General features: G+C 46.5%; 1 protein-coding gene across 1 annotated transcript in view; it reads left to right on the top strand.

Annotated features, from left to right (window-relative positions):
* ATP10D (ATPase phospholipid transporting 10D (putative)) overlaps window positions 1-17,718 on the top strand; it is a 90,101-nt gene that overhangs the window by 14,148 nt on the left and 58,235 nt on the right. The window contains exons 2-6 of the mRNA XM_054989477.1: window positions 2,621-2,932; window positions 7,249-7,443; window positions 11,332-11,536; window positions 11,691-11,776; window positions 12,909-13,015. Coding sequence (XP_054845452.1) covers window positions 2,658-2,932; window positions 7,249-7,443; window positions 11,332-11,536; window positions 11,691-11,776; window positions 12,909-13,015 — 868 coding nt within the window. The 5' untranslated portion in view covers window positions 2,621-2,657. The remainder of the gene's footprint in view (window positions 1-2,620; window positions 2,933-7,248; window positions 7,444-11,331; window positions 11,537-11,690; window positions 11,777-12,908; window positions 13,016-17,718) is intronic.

Genomic DNA, 17,718 nt, shown 5'->3' with positions numbered 1-17,718 from the left:
TTAGAGCCCTGCGCTCTTAAACACTACACCAAACTGGTTCTCATAGGGACATGCTGAGATGATGAATAGCATGCAGCTTTCAGCTTCTCTCAGGCATACTTGCATCATTTTAATCTAATTTAATGTATTCAATTTATAGTCCGCCCTCCCCACACCAGTGGGCTCAGGGCGGATCACAACAAAGCTTAAAAACACAACACACAATTAATCAACATTACCATTAAAACATAAATAGTACATATCATTCATTTTAAAATATACAACATCTATATAAGTATAAAAACAGAGAGCATAGCGGCACATTAGATGCTCACCTTTCACCATCTATAGAGCATTTTTCATTAAAATATGTGAGAGATGGGAGGTGACATCATGGTCTGAGCTGGTTGAAGAAAGCTGGGAGAAACTGGGCGAGCTGAGAAGCTATCTTTCCAGGACTCAGTGAATCACCTGGCAACTCAAGAGTCGATTAAGGCTGAGCTGTTAATTAGCATTTCAGCTGTGTGAAAATCTAGGAAGTGAACATGGAGCCTCTCTGAGAACAGTCTCCCAAAGTCAAATCTCTGGGGAACTCAGTTTCTCTCTACATGTTTGTCAAGCATAGGGAGATGCAATGTTACCTGGGAAGCATAGTTTTAAAAGACAGAGCTGGCGGAGATCGCTCCTCAGAGGGTTTGTTAAATTTATCTTTGCCTCCCTGCAGGCTCTGTCAATTTCACCTCTCCTGTCTAAAACTGTGTGGGATTGCAGCCAGAGGGCAGCAAGGAATGGAAACAGGCTGGAGCTGCCTTCCAGAGCCGGGCTTGGACCTGGAGAGGTTCTAATGGGCTGAAGTTTCCCTTCTGGCATTTCACAGACCATTCACACTGCTCCAGTGTATAGCAAACCCTTTGCCCTGCCGCCAGCCCTGTCTTTTTAAACTACCCTTCCCGGCTAACACTGCATCTCTCGACACGTGTTCTTCACATGTCAGATGTCTTGTGTAGAGAGACTCTCAGAGACTTTTCCACAGGTGTTATTAATCAGCCCAGAAACCACATATCTAAGCTAGGCCACAACCTAACAACACTTACAATTCTGAACCTAAGTCAAGCCATTATTACCAAAGACCTGGTTTGGGACTGACGATTTCCTTACAGATAGGAATTCACGAGCGGAGCAGCTACGGCTGGGATTCAGTGTCCCATTAAGTTAGAGCAGCAGGGTAAAGTCACTTTTTGCATTGTGGATTTGGCGCACTGCAAGAGTCAGCCAGCCAGCACTTTCCTGGGCTTTTTTAATTCATCAAGAAGAATTAATTAGGTAATGCAATCTTGGTGTGCTGTTCGCAGATGCCCCCCCCCCCCCCGGGGTGCAATGCGATCGCATCTCTTTCCAAAGCAGCTCTTATATTGATGCTGGATCATGAATCTGGGTGGCCGGCTGCAACGTTCCAGCAGCTGTTTCTTTCTAAATGCTCTTATTGGCTCTGTTTAGCAGTTTCTCCTCTTGTGCTATCTTCAGCCTCGTAGGAAGCCAGCATTTCTTTCTGGAGGAATTATTCTCTGACCATTTCCACACGGCTCCCCACTGCTCGTAAGAACCCGGAAGATTGCGCAAAAAACACCGAAGATCGTGTTTTCTCGCGCGAGATTTCACGTTGCGCAAATCTCGAGCGAGAAAACGCGATCTTCCGGGTTGTTACGAGCAGTGGGGAGCTGTGTGGAAACGGCCTCTGTCTGGCACTATAAAAGTATCTGCAGCTATCAGAGAGATTACAGAAGGCAGGGTGTAACAATACCTGTTCATGTCAGGCTATAGCAAGTGCCTTGCAATTGCAAAATCAGGTTTGAAATGTTTTATGCATCCTTGTTCACTGCAGATAAGATGCAAAATTAATAAATTTAGGTCCTTGATCATCCCAACCAAGGATGTCAGTTCCCCTTATTCTGTCCTCTCTGCCTGCAAAAAAGCCAGTCCTGATAAGTGGGATAGGTGACATAGCATGCGCAATAAAATGGTCTGTGCTTTATAATACGTATTCCTAGACTCGGGGGCCGGGGGGAGTTCAGGGCAGTTAACAGTTCCTTCACTTTTATCCTTGCAGCAGCCTTGTGAAGCGGATCAGTGGACACAGCCCATTCTTAAAACATTCCAGTTTCAGCCATTTTAGTGCGACAGAGTTAAATGCAAGTGTCTCTTCTTTGGATGGAACACGCCCACCATTTGATTGACATAACATGACATTTGTTTACCTTCAGCTGGCTGATAGAAACTTATCTAAGATCATCTTCAATGGCAGAGCTGGGATTTCAAGGGAGCTCCCCCAAGTCCAGGCCTTTTACAACCGTAGTCATTTGCATAGTCCCTAATGACCAGATTTTGAAATTTCTGTGGTAGGGGCTTGTGTGACCATTCAGTTTTCTAGCAAAGGATAAGGAATACCCAAACAAATTGCTCCCTAATTGAATTGTGCCATATAAGTAATGGAATCATAGGTTTTGAATCTCTAATGTTTTATTAGGTTAAAACGGACTCTATCCATTTATTTATCTCAAAACAAAAACGGTTTCCTGTTGTAACATGTCTTTCAACTTCACATTGTCTTTTCTTGTTTTTTTTTAAACACTGCTGAGTAAAGGATACAGCCAGGATTGCAGACCTCTTATGATGAGAACATGGCAGAGCCGCTGCGGTGGCCCAGATATCGCTGGCACCGCCTGATATCCGCAAAACACAGAGAGGACGGCGGTACTGAAAGAGAACCTTCCTCCGTAGGGCTCAGTCAGCCATCCAAGATGACCAACGAGCACAGAATAGTTATCCCTCACCTGGAGTGCTTTAAAGAAGAATATGAAAAAGTGTCCAAGCGTTATAAGAACAACAGAATACGAACTACCAAGTACACCTTATGGAACTTTATACCAAGAAACTTATTTGAACAGTTTCACAGGTGAAGTACAATTTGTGAAATTACTGTTAGACAGAAATGGTTTTGTTTTTGTTAAGTATCAGGGACTCGTATATTTATATGTAGTTTACAAACTAGGCAGGACATCTGAAAGAGTTGCTAGTTCCACTGCTCGTAATTCTGGGTCAGTGCTCACTTTATACTCCATATTTGGGTATCTGTACTCATGTACAAAATATAAAGTGAGAACTGGGCTACGATTGTACTCAGGTTAGTGTTCAGATTTGTTTATTGCTGAACTTCCCTGACACTGTGGAAAGGGGTAGTCAGATTCAGTAAGTGGGTTTTTCCTTTTGACACATCAGAAAGTGTGTAAGGAGGGGGTGGGGCAAGCTTCAAGTCTCTTTGGCCTCAGTCAGTGGGAAGGGGGTTATGGATATGGTCACTCCTTTCTTTTCACTTCCCCACTATCTGCATGAACTTATTTATATAAATACTTTTTGCCCACCTTTCTCCCAATAGGATGGAACCCAAAGGAGTCACAAAGTCAGGGCCTTTTTTCAGCTGGAATGCGGGGGAACGGAATTCCGGAACCTCTTGAAAATGGTCACATGGCCGGTGGCCCCGCCCCTGATCTCCAGACAGAGGGGAGCTTAGATTGCCCTCCGCGCCGTGGTGCGGCACGGAGGGCAATCTCAACTCCCCTCTGTCTGGAGATCAGGGGGCGGGGCCAACGGCCATGTGACCATTTTCTCCGAGGGCAACCCGCTGAGTTCCGCCACCTCTTTTCCCAGAAAAAAAGCCCTGCATAAAGTCTTCCGGTTTCTCCACCTCTCCCTTCTGCTGTCTTTTAAACATGATTCTCCAGCAGTGCTGTTTTTCTGACTCCCTTGCCTCAATTGCAAGCAAGACTTTATAGGCATTTACACTTGAGGAGACCTTGTGCAAATTCCAGGGAATAGTCACAAGTCATAGAAGTTGAAATGTCTCGCTCTTCCCTTCCTAAGCCAGCCAAAGGGAGCAGCAGCCCCCCACTGCCTCCTTGGCAGGTCTACTGCTTCCTCCCTGACTTCCCTCTCTGATCAGCGTCCTACAGTCTTCTGTTCCCCCCTCTGCAGTCAGATACCCACCTGGGGACCTCAGCAATGTTGAACCCTCATCACTGTGATGATGGCTTAAGATGTGTGGTGTTGCACTCTGCTTGTCTTGATTTTTAGAAGTGCTGAGAAGAGAGATCACAGTGCAGCTGTGTGCTGGAAGCACCCATTTGTTTCCTAGGTAACAAGAAGACTGGTCTACTGGTGTACTTACCCACTTGACTGGAAGACTGGTACTTACCCACTTGAGAGCCAGAGTGGCGTATTGGGTAGAGTGTCAGGGAGAGGGGTGCACACTGAGAAAATGTTCATTACAGTTTTGAATCCAGAGTTTTGAAGGAACTTTGTTCTGTTATTAACCATCCCCTTCCCCTCTTGATTGTACGCATGTGTGTTACTTACTTCTTGGATGATACTGATGACGGTGAATGTGTTGTATAACTCTTGTATTTACTGAATGTATATAGAGAGGCACAGGTACTTTATATATTATATATAGGCATAGACACCTTGTATATTGTCGTAGGAATGATTGATAATATGGCTGTTGTGGGTTTTCCGGGCTGTATTGCCGTGGTCTTGGCCAAGACCACGGCAATACAGCCCGGAAAACCCACAACAGCCATCGTTCTCCGGCCGTGAAAGCCTTCGACAATACATCGATTGATAATATGGTTTACAAGTACCTTGCACTTTAAAACAAACCTTGAAATAGCTCTTGGAATTTATATGTGATATACTATTGTCTGCCTACCTTTTTGGTAGCACCTGTTGCCCTCTATACTAAGTTAAATCTCCATTGGGGCCTTAGTTTATTCCTCCTTTACTTTATCTTTATTGTGTTATACATTGGTCTTTATTTCCTGTTAGTTAGTCACGGTGTGATTCTTCTACCTCTGATTCCAGTACCCAAGTTGAAGATGCCTCTGATTGTGGTTCAAGATTTCATGCCCTCTGTTATCTGGCCTGACACATCCAACAGGCAATGGAGTGGATTTGATGTTCTGCTCTGATTCAGAAAGGGGTGATTTCTCAGTTGGGGAAGCCTTTATGGACTCCTTTGTTATGGACGATACATTTCCTGGTGGTGTTTGGGATTTCTAATTCTGTCAGTCTCCACATGGATAAGATTCAGAGGAGTTAGCCATGTTAGTCTGTAGTAGTAAAAGTGTAAAGTGTCCAGTGGTGTGTCGCCAACTTTACTGTAGTTGGTGGCTAGTCTTAAAGGTGCTACTGGACTCTTTCTGGTGACACCCTCCAGCCTCAGAATTGGGGAGGGGAGGTAGTTGGGCCACCTTGTTCCTCCTCCTACCTTCTGCACCGGGACACACCACTCACTTGCTCGCTCTGTCACGCGTGCACTCTCCTCCCCAGCTTCACTGGGAGTCCTTTCCTTTATAACACCCCTCCATGTCCTTCCCCTTGGAGGCAGCCAGTCCCCCCTGAGGCCCTTACAACGCTCACCTGGTGAGGGCTGGAGCGACAGGCTGAGGGCCCGTCGCTCACCACTGGGGGTCCACTTCCCTCCAAGCTCTGGGGCCAGTGGCTCTGCTGCATGGCCAGTTGGCCTGTGTGCAACCTCCACCTGCAGGATCCCGTCCACCCCAACCATGCCTCACCTGGCAGTGTCGGGCTTGGCTGCCCGGGCCCCACTCGTCTGCCTCTGGAGCCTGTGGCCTCAGTGGCCCTGTCGCTGCTGTGAGGCGCTTCTGCTCGCTCCTGGACTGTTCTCTGTTGCCCGCCTTTGCCAGGCAAGGAGGCAGCAGTGGTGACGTGAGGGTTCCATGATGTCCAAGCTGAGCAGCCACGAAGGCTCAAGGGCGGTACGTCTTTCAGTAAGAGAGAACCCGGAACTTCTGCCAATACGTCTCCGGAGTAAACTCATAGCAATCCACTGGAGGGAGGTGTCCCGTGGGGTGCCACAGGGCTCGGTTTGGGGCCTGGTACTTTTCAATATTTTTATCAATGATCTGGATGAAGGAGTGGAAGGGCTGCTCATTAAATTTGCTGATGATATCAAATTGGGAGGAGTAGCAAACACCCAGGAAGACAGAGTTAAAATTCAACAAGACCTGAATACTCTGGAGAAGTGGGCGGTTGTGAACAGAATGCAATTCTACATACATAAGTGCACAGTATTACATCTGGGCCACAAAAATGTGAAGCACAAATACAGGATGGGGGATACACTTCTGGGTAGTAGTGTATGCAAAAGAGATCTTGGAGTAAGAGTGGACTGTAAACTAAATATGAGCAGTCAGTGTGATGCGGTGGAAAAAAAGGCCAATTCAATCCTGGGTTGTATCAAAGGGGCCATAGCATCGAAATCGCAGGAGGTCATAGCCCCTCTCTATACTGCCTTGGTCAGGCTGCACCTGGAGTATTGTGTGCAGTTCTGGAGGCCTCACTACAAAAAGGATGTGGACAAAATCAAGAGGGTGCAGAGGAGAGCGACGAGGATGATCAGGGGTCTGGAGACTGAGCCCTACGAGGAAAGGCTGAGGGCCTTGGGAATGTTTAGTTTGGAGAAGAGGAGGTTGAGGGGGGACATGATTGCTCTCTTTAAATATTTGAAAGGCTGTCATTTGGAGGAGGGCAAGGAGCTGTTCCAGTTGGCAGCAGAGGGTAGGACTCGAAGCAATGGGCTTAAATGACATGCAGAAAGGTACCGGCTGGATAGTAGGAAAATCTTTTTCACGGTCAGAGTAGTTCAAAGGTGGAATCAGCTGCCTAGGGAGGTGGTGAGCTCCCCCTCACTGCCAGTTTTCAAGAAGAGGCTGGATGAATATTGGTCAGGGATGCTTTAGGCTCCTCCTGCATTGGGCAGGGGGTTGGACTAGAAGGTCTGTATGGCCCCTTCCAACTCTCTGATTCTGCGAATCCATAGAATCATAGAAGGCCCTCCCAAGGCCCTCAGCCTTTCCTCGTAGGACTCAGTCTCCAGACCCCTGATCATCCTCGTTGCTCTCCTCTGCACCCTCTTCATTTTGTCCACATCCTTTTTGAAGTGAGGCCCAATGGCCACATCCAGTACAATTTGTCGCAGTCAGCACTTTCCTCCTTGGGGAGGGTCTTCAGAGCAGCTTGGGCTTCCCTGGTTAAGTACGGTCCCACTATGAAAGCCCATTGGTCCCGTGGCCATTGGGCTGCCTCAGCAGTTCGCTCGAAGGTGTCAAGATATGCATCAACATAGTCCTCCAGTCCTAGCTTGGACCCTTCTCGTCTACAATCACATACTTGTGTGTTTTTGCTTTATTTCAGAGTTGCCAATTTATATTTTCTCTTTATCGTTGTGCTGAACTGGATTCCTGTGGTGGAAGCCTTTCAGAAGGAAATCACAATGATACCTCTCCTAGTCGTTCTTACAGTTATCGCAGTCAAAGATGGCCTAGAGGACTACGCAAAATACAAGTTGGACAAAAAGTTAAACAACTTATTAACCCAGGTCTACTGTAGGTAAGTCAGTGAGAACCAGAACTGTATTGTTATGCTATCAACAAATACAGGGCTTTTTTCCTGGGAAAAGAGGTGGTGGAACTCAGTGGGTTGCCCTTGGAGAAAATGGTCACATGGCTGGTGGCCCTGCCCCCTGATCTCCAGACAGAGGGGGCACGGAGGGCAATCTAAGCTGCCCTCTGTCTGGAGATCAGGGGGCGGGGCCACCAGCCATGTGACCATTTTCAAGAGGTTCCGGAACTCCGTTCCCCCACGTTCCCGCTGAAAAAAAAGCCCTGAATAAAATATAGCTGTTCCCTGCCCCTCAGACCAGTAGCACATCTGTCTCGTGACACCCTCTCATGGTCTCTGTTAGTACTGCAGGATGTTAACTGAGGTTTTGTTTGAGGTGTTGGGTCAGTGATTCTTAAACTTGGAAGTCCGCTGTTCGAATTTACTTAGTCTTTGTCAGACTCCCAGGTTAGTTTGTCCTATAGGATAAGCCAAATTTATATAAAATTGTAACAAAGTGTCTGAATTTACTTAAATTAGAATTATAACTCTGTTTACAGAAGTTGTTAAAAGTTTACTAACTTAATACAAAAGTTTATTCTTTTTTTCTTCTTTCTCTTAATAATTTCAGTCCCTTTCAGTATTTCCACCATTTTCCATACTTGACACATCACAGGAGCATTGCTAAAGGAACCTAATAGATTTTAATAGACTCCAAAAGACATTATACTTGATTTTAAATATAGATTTATGCAAATATATCCAAAATTATACTTTATGAAACCAGAATTCATCACTAGAGATCAATTGGATTGCATAAAATACATATTTGCCTGTTAGGACAACCCCACCACACGCGCTCCAAGCAGCTTCGAGTTTATTCCAGCACCAACCAGCGTATCATTTTGTTAAGATTTTCCTTGGTTAATGCTTGGAAGATACTTTTGGACCTTCAGTTTATTTGTTTGTTTTAGCTTATTTATATGCTATAGTTTCACTCGGTAAGTGCCAAAGGCAGTTCACAACTGGCAAAATTATAAATGAAGTAGCAATCATTAATTTCTGAAATGTGTTCAGTGATGTGGGTTTTTTGGGGGGAAAATTGTTTTGAAAAATTTTCCGGAGAAAATGTGTGCAGTTTTACCTCCCTCTTGTGACCTTCTAAGGAAGGGTTAAAGGAGCTGCCAGAATGCTAGATGCAGATAGTAGCCCCAGGTCAGCGTGACCCAACAGATTGCCAGATGTCGCGAGAACAAAGTGCTCGTCCAGTTTTGCAAAGAGCCCAATCTGTGCTCTCCCCATCACAGAGGTGCCTTGCTCTCTAAGTCCCCACAGAAGCGGGCTCTTGGTCAGGAGCCTATGCTATTCTCCTTCCTAACTGAGTATATAGGCACCCTGCCCAGGGGTTTATGTAGGGTGGGGGGTCATGATTGGGTGCCAGGATGGAGGCTTGGCTGCCAGGGCAGAAGCCATTTGGTAGCGGCTTTAGTTGACATTCTGTGCTCCTCCAGGCCATTTGAGCAGGGCCATGCATGGGGGGGGGGGGTAGACTTTTCCCATCGCATAGGCACCTCTAGCCTGCACTGTGTTTTTTGTGGTGTAACTCCCTGCTGCTGTTTGGGGGCATTTCCCAGCCTGGAGCAGCTTAGGGAGCCAAATAAGTTCTGCCCTGCCCCTTGGCCTTCCCGCTCCCCACACTGGTGCATGAGTTTATGGGCCAGTTCTGCCGACGGCTGGCTGTGATGGCCTTCTACCAGCGCAGCAGCCTGGCTGAGCGGTGCCAGCGTAACTCCGGTTTCCAAGTATGTAAGTGCCGGATATGTTGGCACAGGGGCTAGTCAGCCCCCTGAGCATTTTTGGCCCCCACCACTTAGCATTAAACTGTTAGTTGTTTGTCCTTTGAGTAGCCCATCATTCTGAGCAGTCACAAACAAAGCCGTTGCTCATAGGCATTGCTGACTGTGGCTTTCGCTATGTGTCCGGCAGGGCTGGCAGGAGAATAAGCAGATTAAGCAGAATAAGCACTGGAAATGAGTTGTTCAGAAGTAACAGCAATTGCCTCTGTCCCTCTGTTGAGTAGGGGGGAAGAGCCTGCACATGGTGGGAAAGCAAGATCAGGCACCTGCCTCCTATCCTGACATGCTCAATGAAAGTGCTTCGGCCTGGCCACTGTATTTGAATAAGCTCCTGTATGCCAAGGATCCAATACAAGTCGGTCCACGTCTGTATTATCATCCCCTCTCCAAATGGGAGCTGTGCGGGCACGAAGGTACAGATTGGCTCCATGTACGTTGGACTCGGTGCCTGCGGGACCAACAGAATGTTCTGTTTGCCTGGGCCCGGAGTTAGCCAGGCAGGGTGGAGAGGGGCCAGTCAAGGTGGTATCTCCTGCTCGTGTACCAGAGGCATAGTGAAGTAGATAACTCTGCTTAGGATTGTACTGGCATTTATTAATTTATGAAGATGTTTATCCCTTGCTTTTCTCCCCACTGGGAGCCCTGAGTGTTTTACAACGTGTAAACACTGTAAAACACTGCTGTGTTTCATCCTCACAACCACTGTAAAACCCTACTGTGTTTCATCCTCACAACCACAACTCTGCGAGGTAGGTTAAGCTGAGGGCCCCAAATCACCAGGCTTCCCTGGCAGAGTGAGGATTGGACCCTGGGTCTCCTGCTACTAGTATAAAACTATAACCCCTGCACCATGCTGGCTCTAACAGTTAAGACACTTTAATTCTAAAAAGATCCAGAGGAGTTCGCTGTGTTAGTCTGTAGCTGCAAAATCAAAAAGAGTCCAGTAGCACCTTTAAGACTAACCAACTTTATTGTAGCATAAGCTTTCGAGAACCACAGCTCTCTTCATCAGATGCAACCGTCAGGTTGCATCTGATGAAGAGAGCTGTGGTTCTCGAAAGCTTATGCTACAATAAAGTTGCATCTGACGAAGAGAGCTGTAGTTCTCAAAAGCTTATGCTACAATAAAGTTGCATCTGACGAAGAGAGCTGTGGTTCTCAAAAGCTTATGCTACAATAAAGTTGCATCTGACGAAGAGAGCTGTGGTTCTCGAAAGCTTATGCTACAATAAAGTTGCATCTGACGAAGAGAGCTGTGGTTCTCGAAAGCTTATGCTACAATAAAGTTGCATCTGACGAAGAGAGCTGTGGTTCTCAAAAGCTTATGCTACAATAAAGTTGCATCTGACGAAGAGAGCTGTGGTTCTCGAAAGCTTATGCTACAATAAAGTTGCATCTGACGAAGAGAGCTGTGGTTCTCGAAAGCTTATGCTACAATAAAGTTGCATCTGACGAAGAGAGCTGTGGTTCTCAAAAGCTTATGCTACAATAAAGTTGCATCTGACGAAGAGAGCTGTGGTTCTCAAAAGCTTATGCTACAATAAAGTTGCATCTGACGAAGAGAGCTGTGGTTCTCGAAAGCTTATGCTACAATAAAGTTGCATCTGACGAAGAGAGCTGTGGTTCTCAAAAGCTTATGCTACAATAAAGTTGGTCAGTCTTAAAGATGCTACTGGGCTCTTTAATTTTAAAAAGGTTCTAGTGTATGGAAGGTACAGATAATCATATGTTCTTAAAGACATTTAAAAATTAGCTTGTATTTGTGTTTTCAGGATTTTACATTTTTCTTATCAAGGAATATTTTCAATACTTTCTGAAAATAAAACATGCACTGCAAAAATGGATTATTAACATTCTTAGTCAGCATTTTGCTCTCCCCATAGAATGTCAAATTTCTAGTTACAAATGCTTCCCCTGTCCCCAACCTTAGGCGAAGAGTTTGGTGGGCCTTATTACATGTTGTAGTTAATCGTTTATAATTCTAGTGTTTTCTTTTTTACATCTCTTTAAAAGGTAGATTTCCCCCCCCTCTTTTTTTCAGAAATGAAAAAGAGTACGTAGATGAATTTTGGAAAAATGTTACTGTTGGAGACTTTATCCGATTGTCATGTAATGAGGAAATCCCTGCTGACATGGTGTTGTTATATTCCACTGACGCAGATGGAATCTGTTACATGGAAACATCCAGCCTCGATGGAGAGACCAATTTGAAACAGCGGCAGGTGGTGAAAGGATTCGAAGATCAGGTATACTCCCAGGACCACCTCTTGTCAGATAGCCGTAGAAAAGAGCCAGAGTCCAGTAGCACCTATAAGACCAACAAACTTTGTGTTAGGGTATGAGCTTTTGTGAGTCACTGCTCACTTCTCTCCCCCGCCTTCCCCCCTTGCGCATATACAGGAGTCTGAAGTAGATCCAGAGGAGTTCTTGAGTAAAATAGAATGTGAGAGCCCTAACAATGACCTCAACAGCTTCAAGGGTTTTGTGTAAGTAATTTGGTGGTAAGCTGTGTGTTGTTTGTTGTATCCCTTGATGAACTCTTATAGCATTTATTTCAAAGTGGGGCTCAGCAACCAGCGGTCGATAGGCTGACCCTAGCCACCTGAACACTGTGGCCTGGGACTTTGGTTGCTACCTCGATGCTAACAACTGGCAGGAGGTGACCAGGGAGTTCGAAATGTAAATGTATTGCATCAGAACCACCACATCACGTCCGGTGTAACCCTGGAAGTGATGTCCCCATGTCGGGGTGATGCTCTAGGAATCCTAGAGTGTTGCCCAATTCAATGATATCATTTCAGGGGTCATGTTGAAATTGACATAACAACATAAGTACGAAGCCATTTTTTGAAATTTTCCATTATTTTCCCCCCTGCTGCCTTGCCAGATGACAGGATGGGGTTGGAGGCTGCTGTAGGGAGGTCTTCTGCTATAACTGCCAGCTGAGGGGCAAATATGGACAAATGGGGGTAGTGACAATGGAGAGGGGCTCACTGGCAGATCGCTGGTGGTGGTGGTGGGACTTTAAAGGAGGGCCTTTGGTTATCCTCCATTAAAGAGGTTTTCTGGCAAAAGTTCCAAGACAGGGCCTTAAAGGATTGCAGAAATTGCCTGTCTTGAAAGGGCAGATAAAAAGATACTGGATTTAAGAGTCGATTAATGTTCTCTGGCTTGGATTTGGAACGAAATGGAACTGTCTTGAATCCAAATACTTGGCCTTCACTGGGCTAATATATCATATATGGATTTGCTTAATACGGATACGAAAAGGAAATGAAACAGGCTTTTCCATGGAACAGTTTACATAGCAGTTATCAACATTTTAGTTTGATTACCAGTCCAAAATGCACCAGGGCCAGATTTTCAAAAGGGCTTTCTGATGTTTCCTTCCTTCCTTCTTCCTTCCTTCCTTCCTTCTTCCTTCCTTCCTTCTTCCTTCCTTCCTTCCTTCCTTCCTTCCTTCCTTCCTTCCTTTCTTTGGGGGTAAGCTCTATCCATCAGTTTCAAAATGTATGGTGAATATTTGTAAAACGTTAGTGTTTCATGATGCCACGAGAGCACCAGGACTGTCCCAGGCGGATAACAATGATGGCTAGCTTGTGTATTGTGTTGTTCCAGGAAGCATACGAATCAGGAGTCGGTGGGCCTGAGTAAGGAGAACTTACTCCTGCGAGGATGCACTATCAGAAACACGGAAGCTGTTGTTGGCATTGTGGTATATGCAGGTCAGCACTGCGGGGTAGATGTTGCTGAGCTGCAGTCCCCAGGAAATAGTTGCGGTGAACTGTACCATTTCTGGGATTACGGAGAGAAGGAAACCTACCTTGCTATCAAGCTCACACACACAAAGGCTGATAGACTACTAGAGAGCTACAGTAGAATGCAGAACACTAGCAAAATGCCCATTACGGTGCTGGGCAAGACTTAGAAGGGGGTCACAGGATAACAGAGTTGGAAGGGGCCATACAGACCTTCTAGTCCAACCCCCTACCCAATGCAGGAGGAGCCTAAAGCATCCCTGACCAATATTCATCCAGCCTCTTCTTGAAAACGGCCAGTGAAGGGGAGCTCACCACCTCCCTAGGCAGCTGATTCCACTTTGGAACTACTCTGACCGTGAAAAAGTTTTTCCTTAGATCCAGCCAGTACCTTTGTGCATGTAATTTAAGCCCCTTGCTTCGAGTCCTACCCTCTGCTGCCAACTGGAACAGCTCCTTGCCCTCCTCCAAATAACAGCCTTTCAAATGTTTAAAGAGAGCAATCATGTCCCCCCTCAACCTCCTCTTCTCCAAATTAAACATTCCCAAGGCCCTCAGCCTTTCCTCGTAGGGCTCAGTCTCCAGACCCCTGATCATTCTCATCGCTCTCTTCTGCACCCTCTCGATTTTGTCCACATCCTTTTTGAAGTGGGGCCTCCAGAACTACACATAATACTCCAGGTGCGGCCTGACCAAGGCAGTATAGAGAGGGACTATGACCTCCTGCGATTTCGATGCTATGGCCCCTTTGATACAACCCAGGATTGAATTAGCCTTTTTTGCCACCGCATCACACTGACTGCTCAGATTTAGCTTACAGTCCACTCTTACTCCAAGACCTCTTTCGCATACACTACTACCCAGAAGTGTATCCCCCATCCTGTATTTATGCTTCACAATTTTGTGGCCCAGATGTAATACTGTGCACTTGTCTATGTTGAATTGCATCCTGTTCACAACCGCCCACTTCTCCAGAGTATTCAGGTCTTGTTGATTTTGAACTCTTATCTTCTTGGGTGTTTGTCACTCCTCCCAATTTGGTATCATCAGCAAATTTAATGAGTAGCCCATTTACCCCTTCATCCAGATCATTGATAAAAATATTGAAAAGTACCGGAACCAAAATCGAGCCCTGTGGCACCCCACTGGACACCTCCCTCCAATCTGATGAAACACCATTAACCACCACTCTTTGGGTGCAGTCCTCTAACCAGTTCCCTATCCACCAAACTGTCCTATAGTCCCGTCCACAGCTTTCCAGTTTACCCATTAGAATGTCATGGGAATCCTTATCAAAAGCTTTACTGAAATCCAGGTAAATTACGTTGACAGAGTTCCCATGATCCAGTAAACTCGTCACTCGGTCAAAGAAGGAGACCAGGTTGGTCTGACAAGATCTGCTGGGGACAAAACCATGTTGACTTCCCCAGATCACTGGTCCTTCAGATGCTTACAGATCCCTTTCAAATCTGCTCTGATATCTTCCCAGCAACCTAAGTCAGACTGACTGGCCTGTAGTTCCCCGGGTCATCCTTCTTCCCTTTCTTAAAGATTGGGATAACATTTGCTCTTCTCCAATCTTGTGGCACATTCCCAGTCCTCCAGGAGGCCTTGAAGATGATGGACAGGGGCTTTGCAAGTTCTCTAGGAAGTTCTTTCAGCACTCTTGGGTGCACCCCATCCAGCCCAGGGGATTTGTATTCAGTGCAGCCGGGTGTCTCCACAACCTCTCTGTCAATGTCAGCTACCCCACCAGGTGTCCTGTCATGTCTACTACCATCTCTAGATGGGCTCAAGTTTTTCAGGAAGAAAACAGAGGCAAAAAAGTCATTAAGCCTGTCTGCTTTTTCTCTGTCCTCCATCAGGGTTTCTCCTTCCACTCCCAACAGCGGTCCAATTGCCTCTTTTACCTTGTGTTTGCTTCTCACATATCTGTAGAAGTTTTTCTTATTGTAGCGAGCCCCCCTGCCAGACCCATCTCATACTGAGCTTTGGCTTCTCTGATGGCTGATCTGCAGTACCTAGTAACCCTCTTTAGAGGTCTGTCCTTCTCTCCATTTCCGGAACATTTCCTTTTTCTCCCTTAGCTTATTCTGGAGCTCTCTGTTCATCCACATCGTTTTTTTGGAGCCCTTACCATGTTTCCATCTTGCTGGAATAGTGAGGGCTTGAGCTTGCAAAAGCTATGTTTCAGAAAAGCCCACCCTTCACTCGCTGCTTTCCCTTCCAGCACACTCCCCCACAGAATGACTCATCAGGCCTCTGAGTTCACTGAAGTCGGCTCTACGAAAATCTAACCTATGAGTCTGGCTATGGACTTCCTTGGCCCCCCCACAGCAACTGGAATTCAAGGAGGACATGGTCAATTCCCCCTAAGGTCCCCACCACCTTCACCCCATCTACCAATTCTTCCCTGTTGGTTAATATTAAGTCTAGTATGGCTGAGCCCCTTGTAGCTTCCTCCACCATTTGAAAAAGGAAGTTATCGGCCAGGCAGGTCAGGAAGTTGTGTGAGTCTTGTTGCTTTGCTGAGCTTCTCTCCCAGCACACATCGGGGAACTTGTCTCCCATAATGATAACGTTCTGATGGCTGGATACTCTACCGATCTGTTCAAGGAGGGCAGCATCCATTTCCTCTCTCTGGTCAGGTGGTCTGTAGCAGACTCCAACAACAATACCCTTTGTCCTTCCTCTCCTTATTTCCACCTATATACTTTCCACTGGGCTGTCAACCACATTCTCCAGAACTTGCTGACAATCAAGCCCTCTCCTCACATATAATGCCAATCCGCCCCCTCTTCTACCCTTCCAGTTTTTCTTGAACAAGTCGTATCCATCCACTACCACATTCCAGTCATGGAAATCATCCCACCAAGTCTCAGTAATTCTTACTATAATGTAGCCCTCTGTTTGCAAGAGAAGCTCAAACTCATCCTTCGTATTACCCATACTTCGGGCTTTGGTATATAGGCGCTTGTAGCCTTGTACCTTTGTTTGATCTGTCCTACTTAGGTGGGCCCCCATTGTTATCACTTCTTTATTGAAATCCCCATGTTGATCATCCCCTTCCCCTTGAGGCATCAGTTTAAAGCTCTCCTGATGAAGCTCTCCAGGTTCTTTCCAAACATTTTCTTCCCTGACCTTGAGAGGTGAAGCCCATCATGTGCTAGAACGCCTTCTCTAAGGAAACTTACCCCGTGGTCCCAGAACCCAAAATGCTCCTGCTGGCACCACCACCTCAGCCAACGATTCACCTCGAGTATGGTCTGCTCCCTTTGCATTCCTCTTCCTTTGACAGGAAGGATAGAAGAGAATACCACCTGTGCTCCCACTGTCTTCAACTGAGCTTCATAGAGCTTCATAGTTTTCTTTAATTCTTGCAATGGTATTCACGGCCATGTCATTAGTTCCCATGTGAACCAGCACAAACGGGTACTGATCAGTCGGTCTGATCAGTTTCAGCAGTTGGTCTGTAATATCCTGAATTCTAGCTCCTGGCAAGCAACACATCTCTCAGAGTAGGGGATCTGCAATGGAGACATGATGTTCCATACCCCTGAATAGAGAGTCCCCGATGGCCATCACCTTCCGTTTTCTTCCACTTCCGTGTGGCTCCATGCCCTCTTCACTCCCGCCTCCAGGTTTTTGTGGTTCTCCTTCCACTCTCCTCTCTGTCACCATCTCAAGCACCTCAAAACAATTCTTGAGCTCCAGTGGACCAGAGCATCGCCTTAGTCCATGTCTTCCGGTTTGTACTGCAGAACTGAGGGGAGGCTTAGAAGGGAGATCGACTCTTCCTTCTTCTGTTGGACTTATTTCTTCATGCTTGTGCAGAGCCCCCAGGCTCTTCTCAATAAAATCCTCCCCCCTCCTTGATTTCCTAGTGATCCTCTCCTCTACGCTCTGAATCTTCTCCTCCAAAAGCCTGACCAGCTTACACTTCTGGCCAGGAGTCATTTCGTAGAAAAAGAGCTGGAGGAACTCATTAGCATAATTCATTAGCATACGCCACACCCCTTGCCATCACTGGAAGTGGGTCATCAGCATAACTGATTTGCATATGCCACACCCCCTTACATCACCTGTCCTGGCTGTTTTGGACCCAATCCTCGCTATTCACGGCCGAAATTGGGCCCAAAAATGGCCGAGGGTCAGGTGGGCGGGGCCACCTGACGTGACCTCTTTGGGGAACTGCCGGAACTGTGTTCCGGCGCGTTCCCCCTCAAAATGAGCCCAGCTTCTGACAAGTGAAGTCTGTCTTCTCTTCCGGGAGGAAAACAAACATGGCACACTCCATGCAAGTGACTGGAAAGGGGCCTTCTGTTGACATCATCGCCTTCCAAGTATATTCCAAGAGTACTCTTCTAGCTGCAGGTCCCTTTCCTGCTCCTTCTCCGAGCCCAGATGGCTGTGATGTGCCTCTGGTGAGGAGGAGCCTGATTCAATCAAGGCTCACTCTGTAGAGGGTGGGGCCAGCAGTTAGCCCCAGGCAAAACAGACCCTCTCCAGTTAGTAACAATCCCCCTCTGCAATCAGCTCCAACTCAGGCAAAAAAGACAAACAGAAACACTTACTCCAACTGGCACCACTTTACAGCAGGCTCTACACTCTCACACAGCCCCAAACACTGTCCTCCCACACAGTCACCTCAGCAAATTCCCCCAGCAGTT

The sequence above is a fragment of the Eublepharis macularius genome, chromosome 10 (genome assembly GCF_028583425.1).
Source record: "Eublepharis macularius isolate TG4126 chromosome 10, MPM_Emac_v1.0, whole genome shotgun sequence".
In the NCBI taxonomy this organism is placed as follows: Eukaryota; Metazoa; Chordata; class Lepidosauria; order Squamata; family Eublepharidae; genus Eublepharis; species Eublepharis macularius.
Note: the sequence above shows the minus strand (reverse complement) of the source record. Positions and strands in the feature narration are given on the sequence as shown.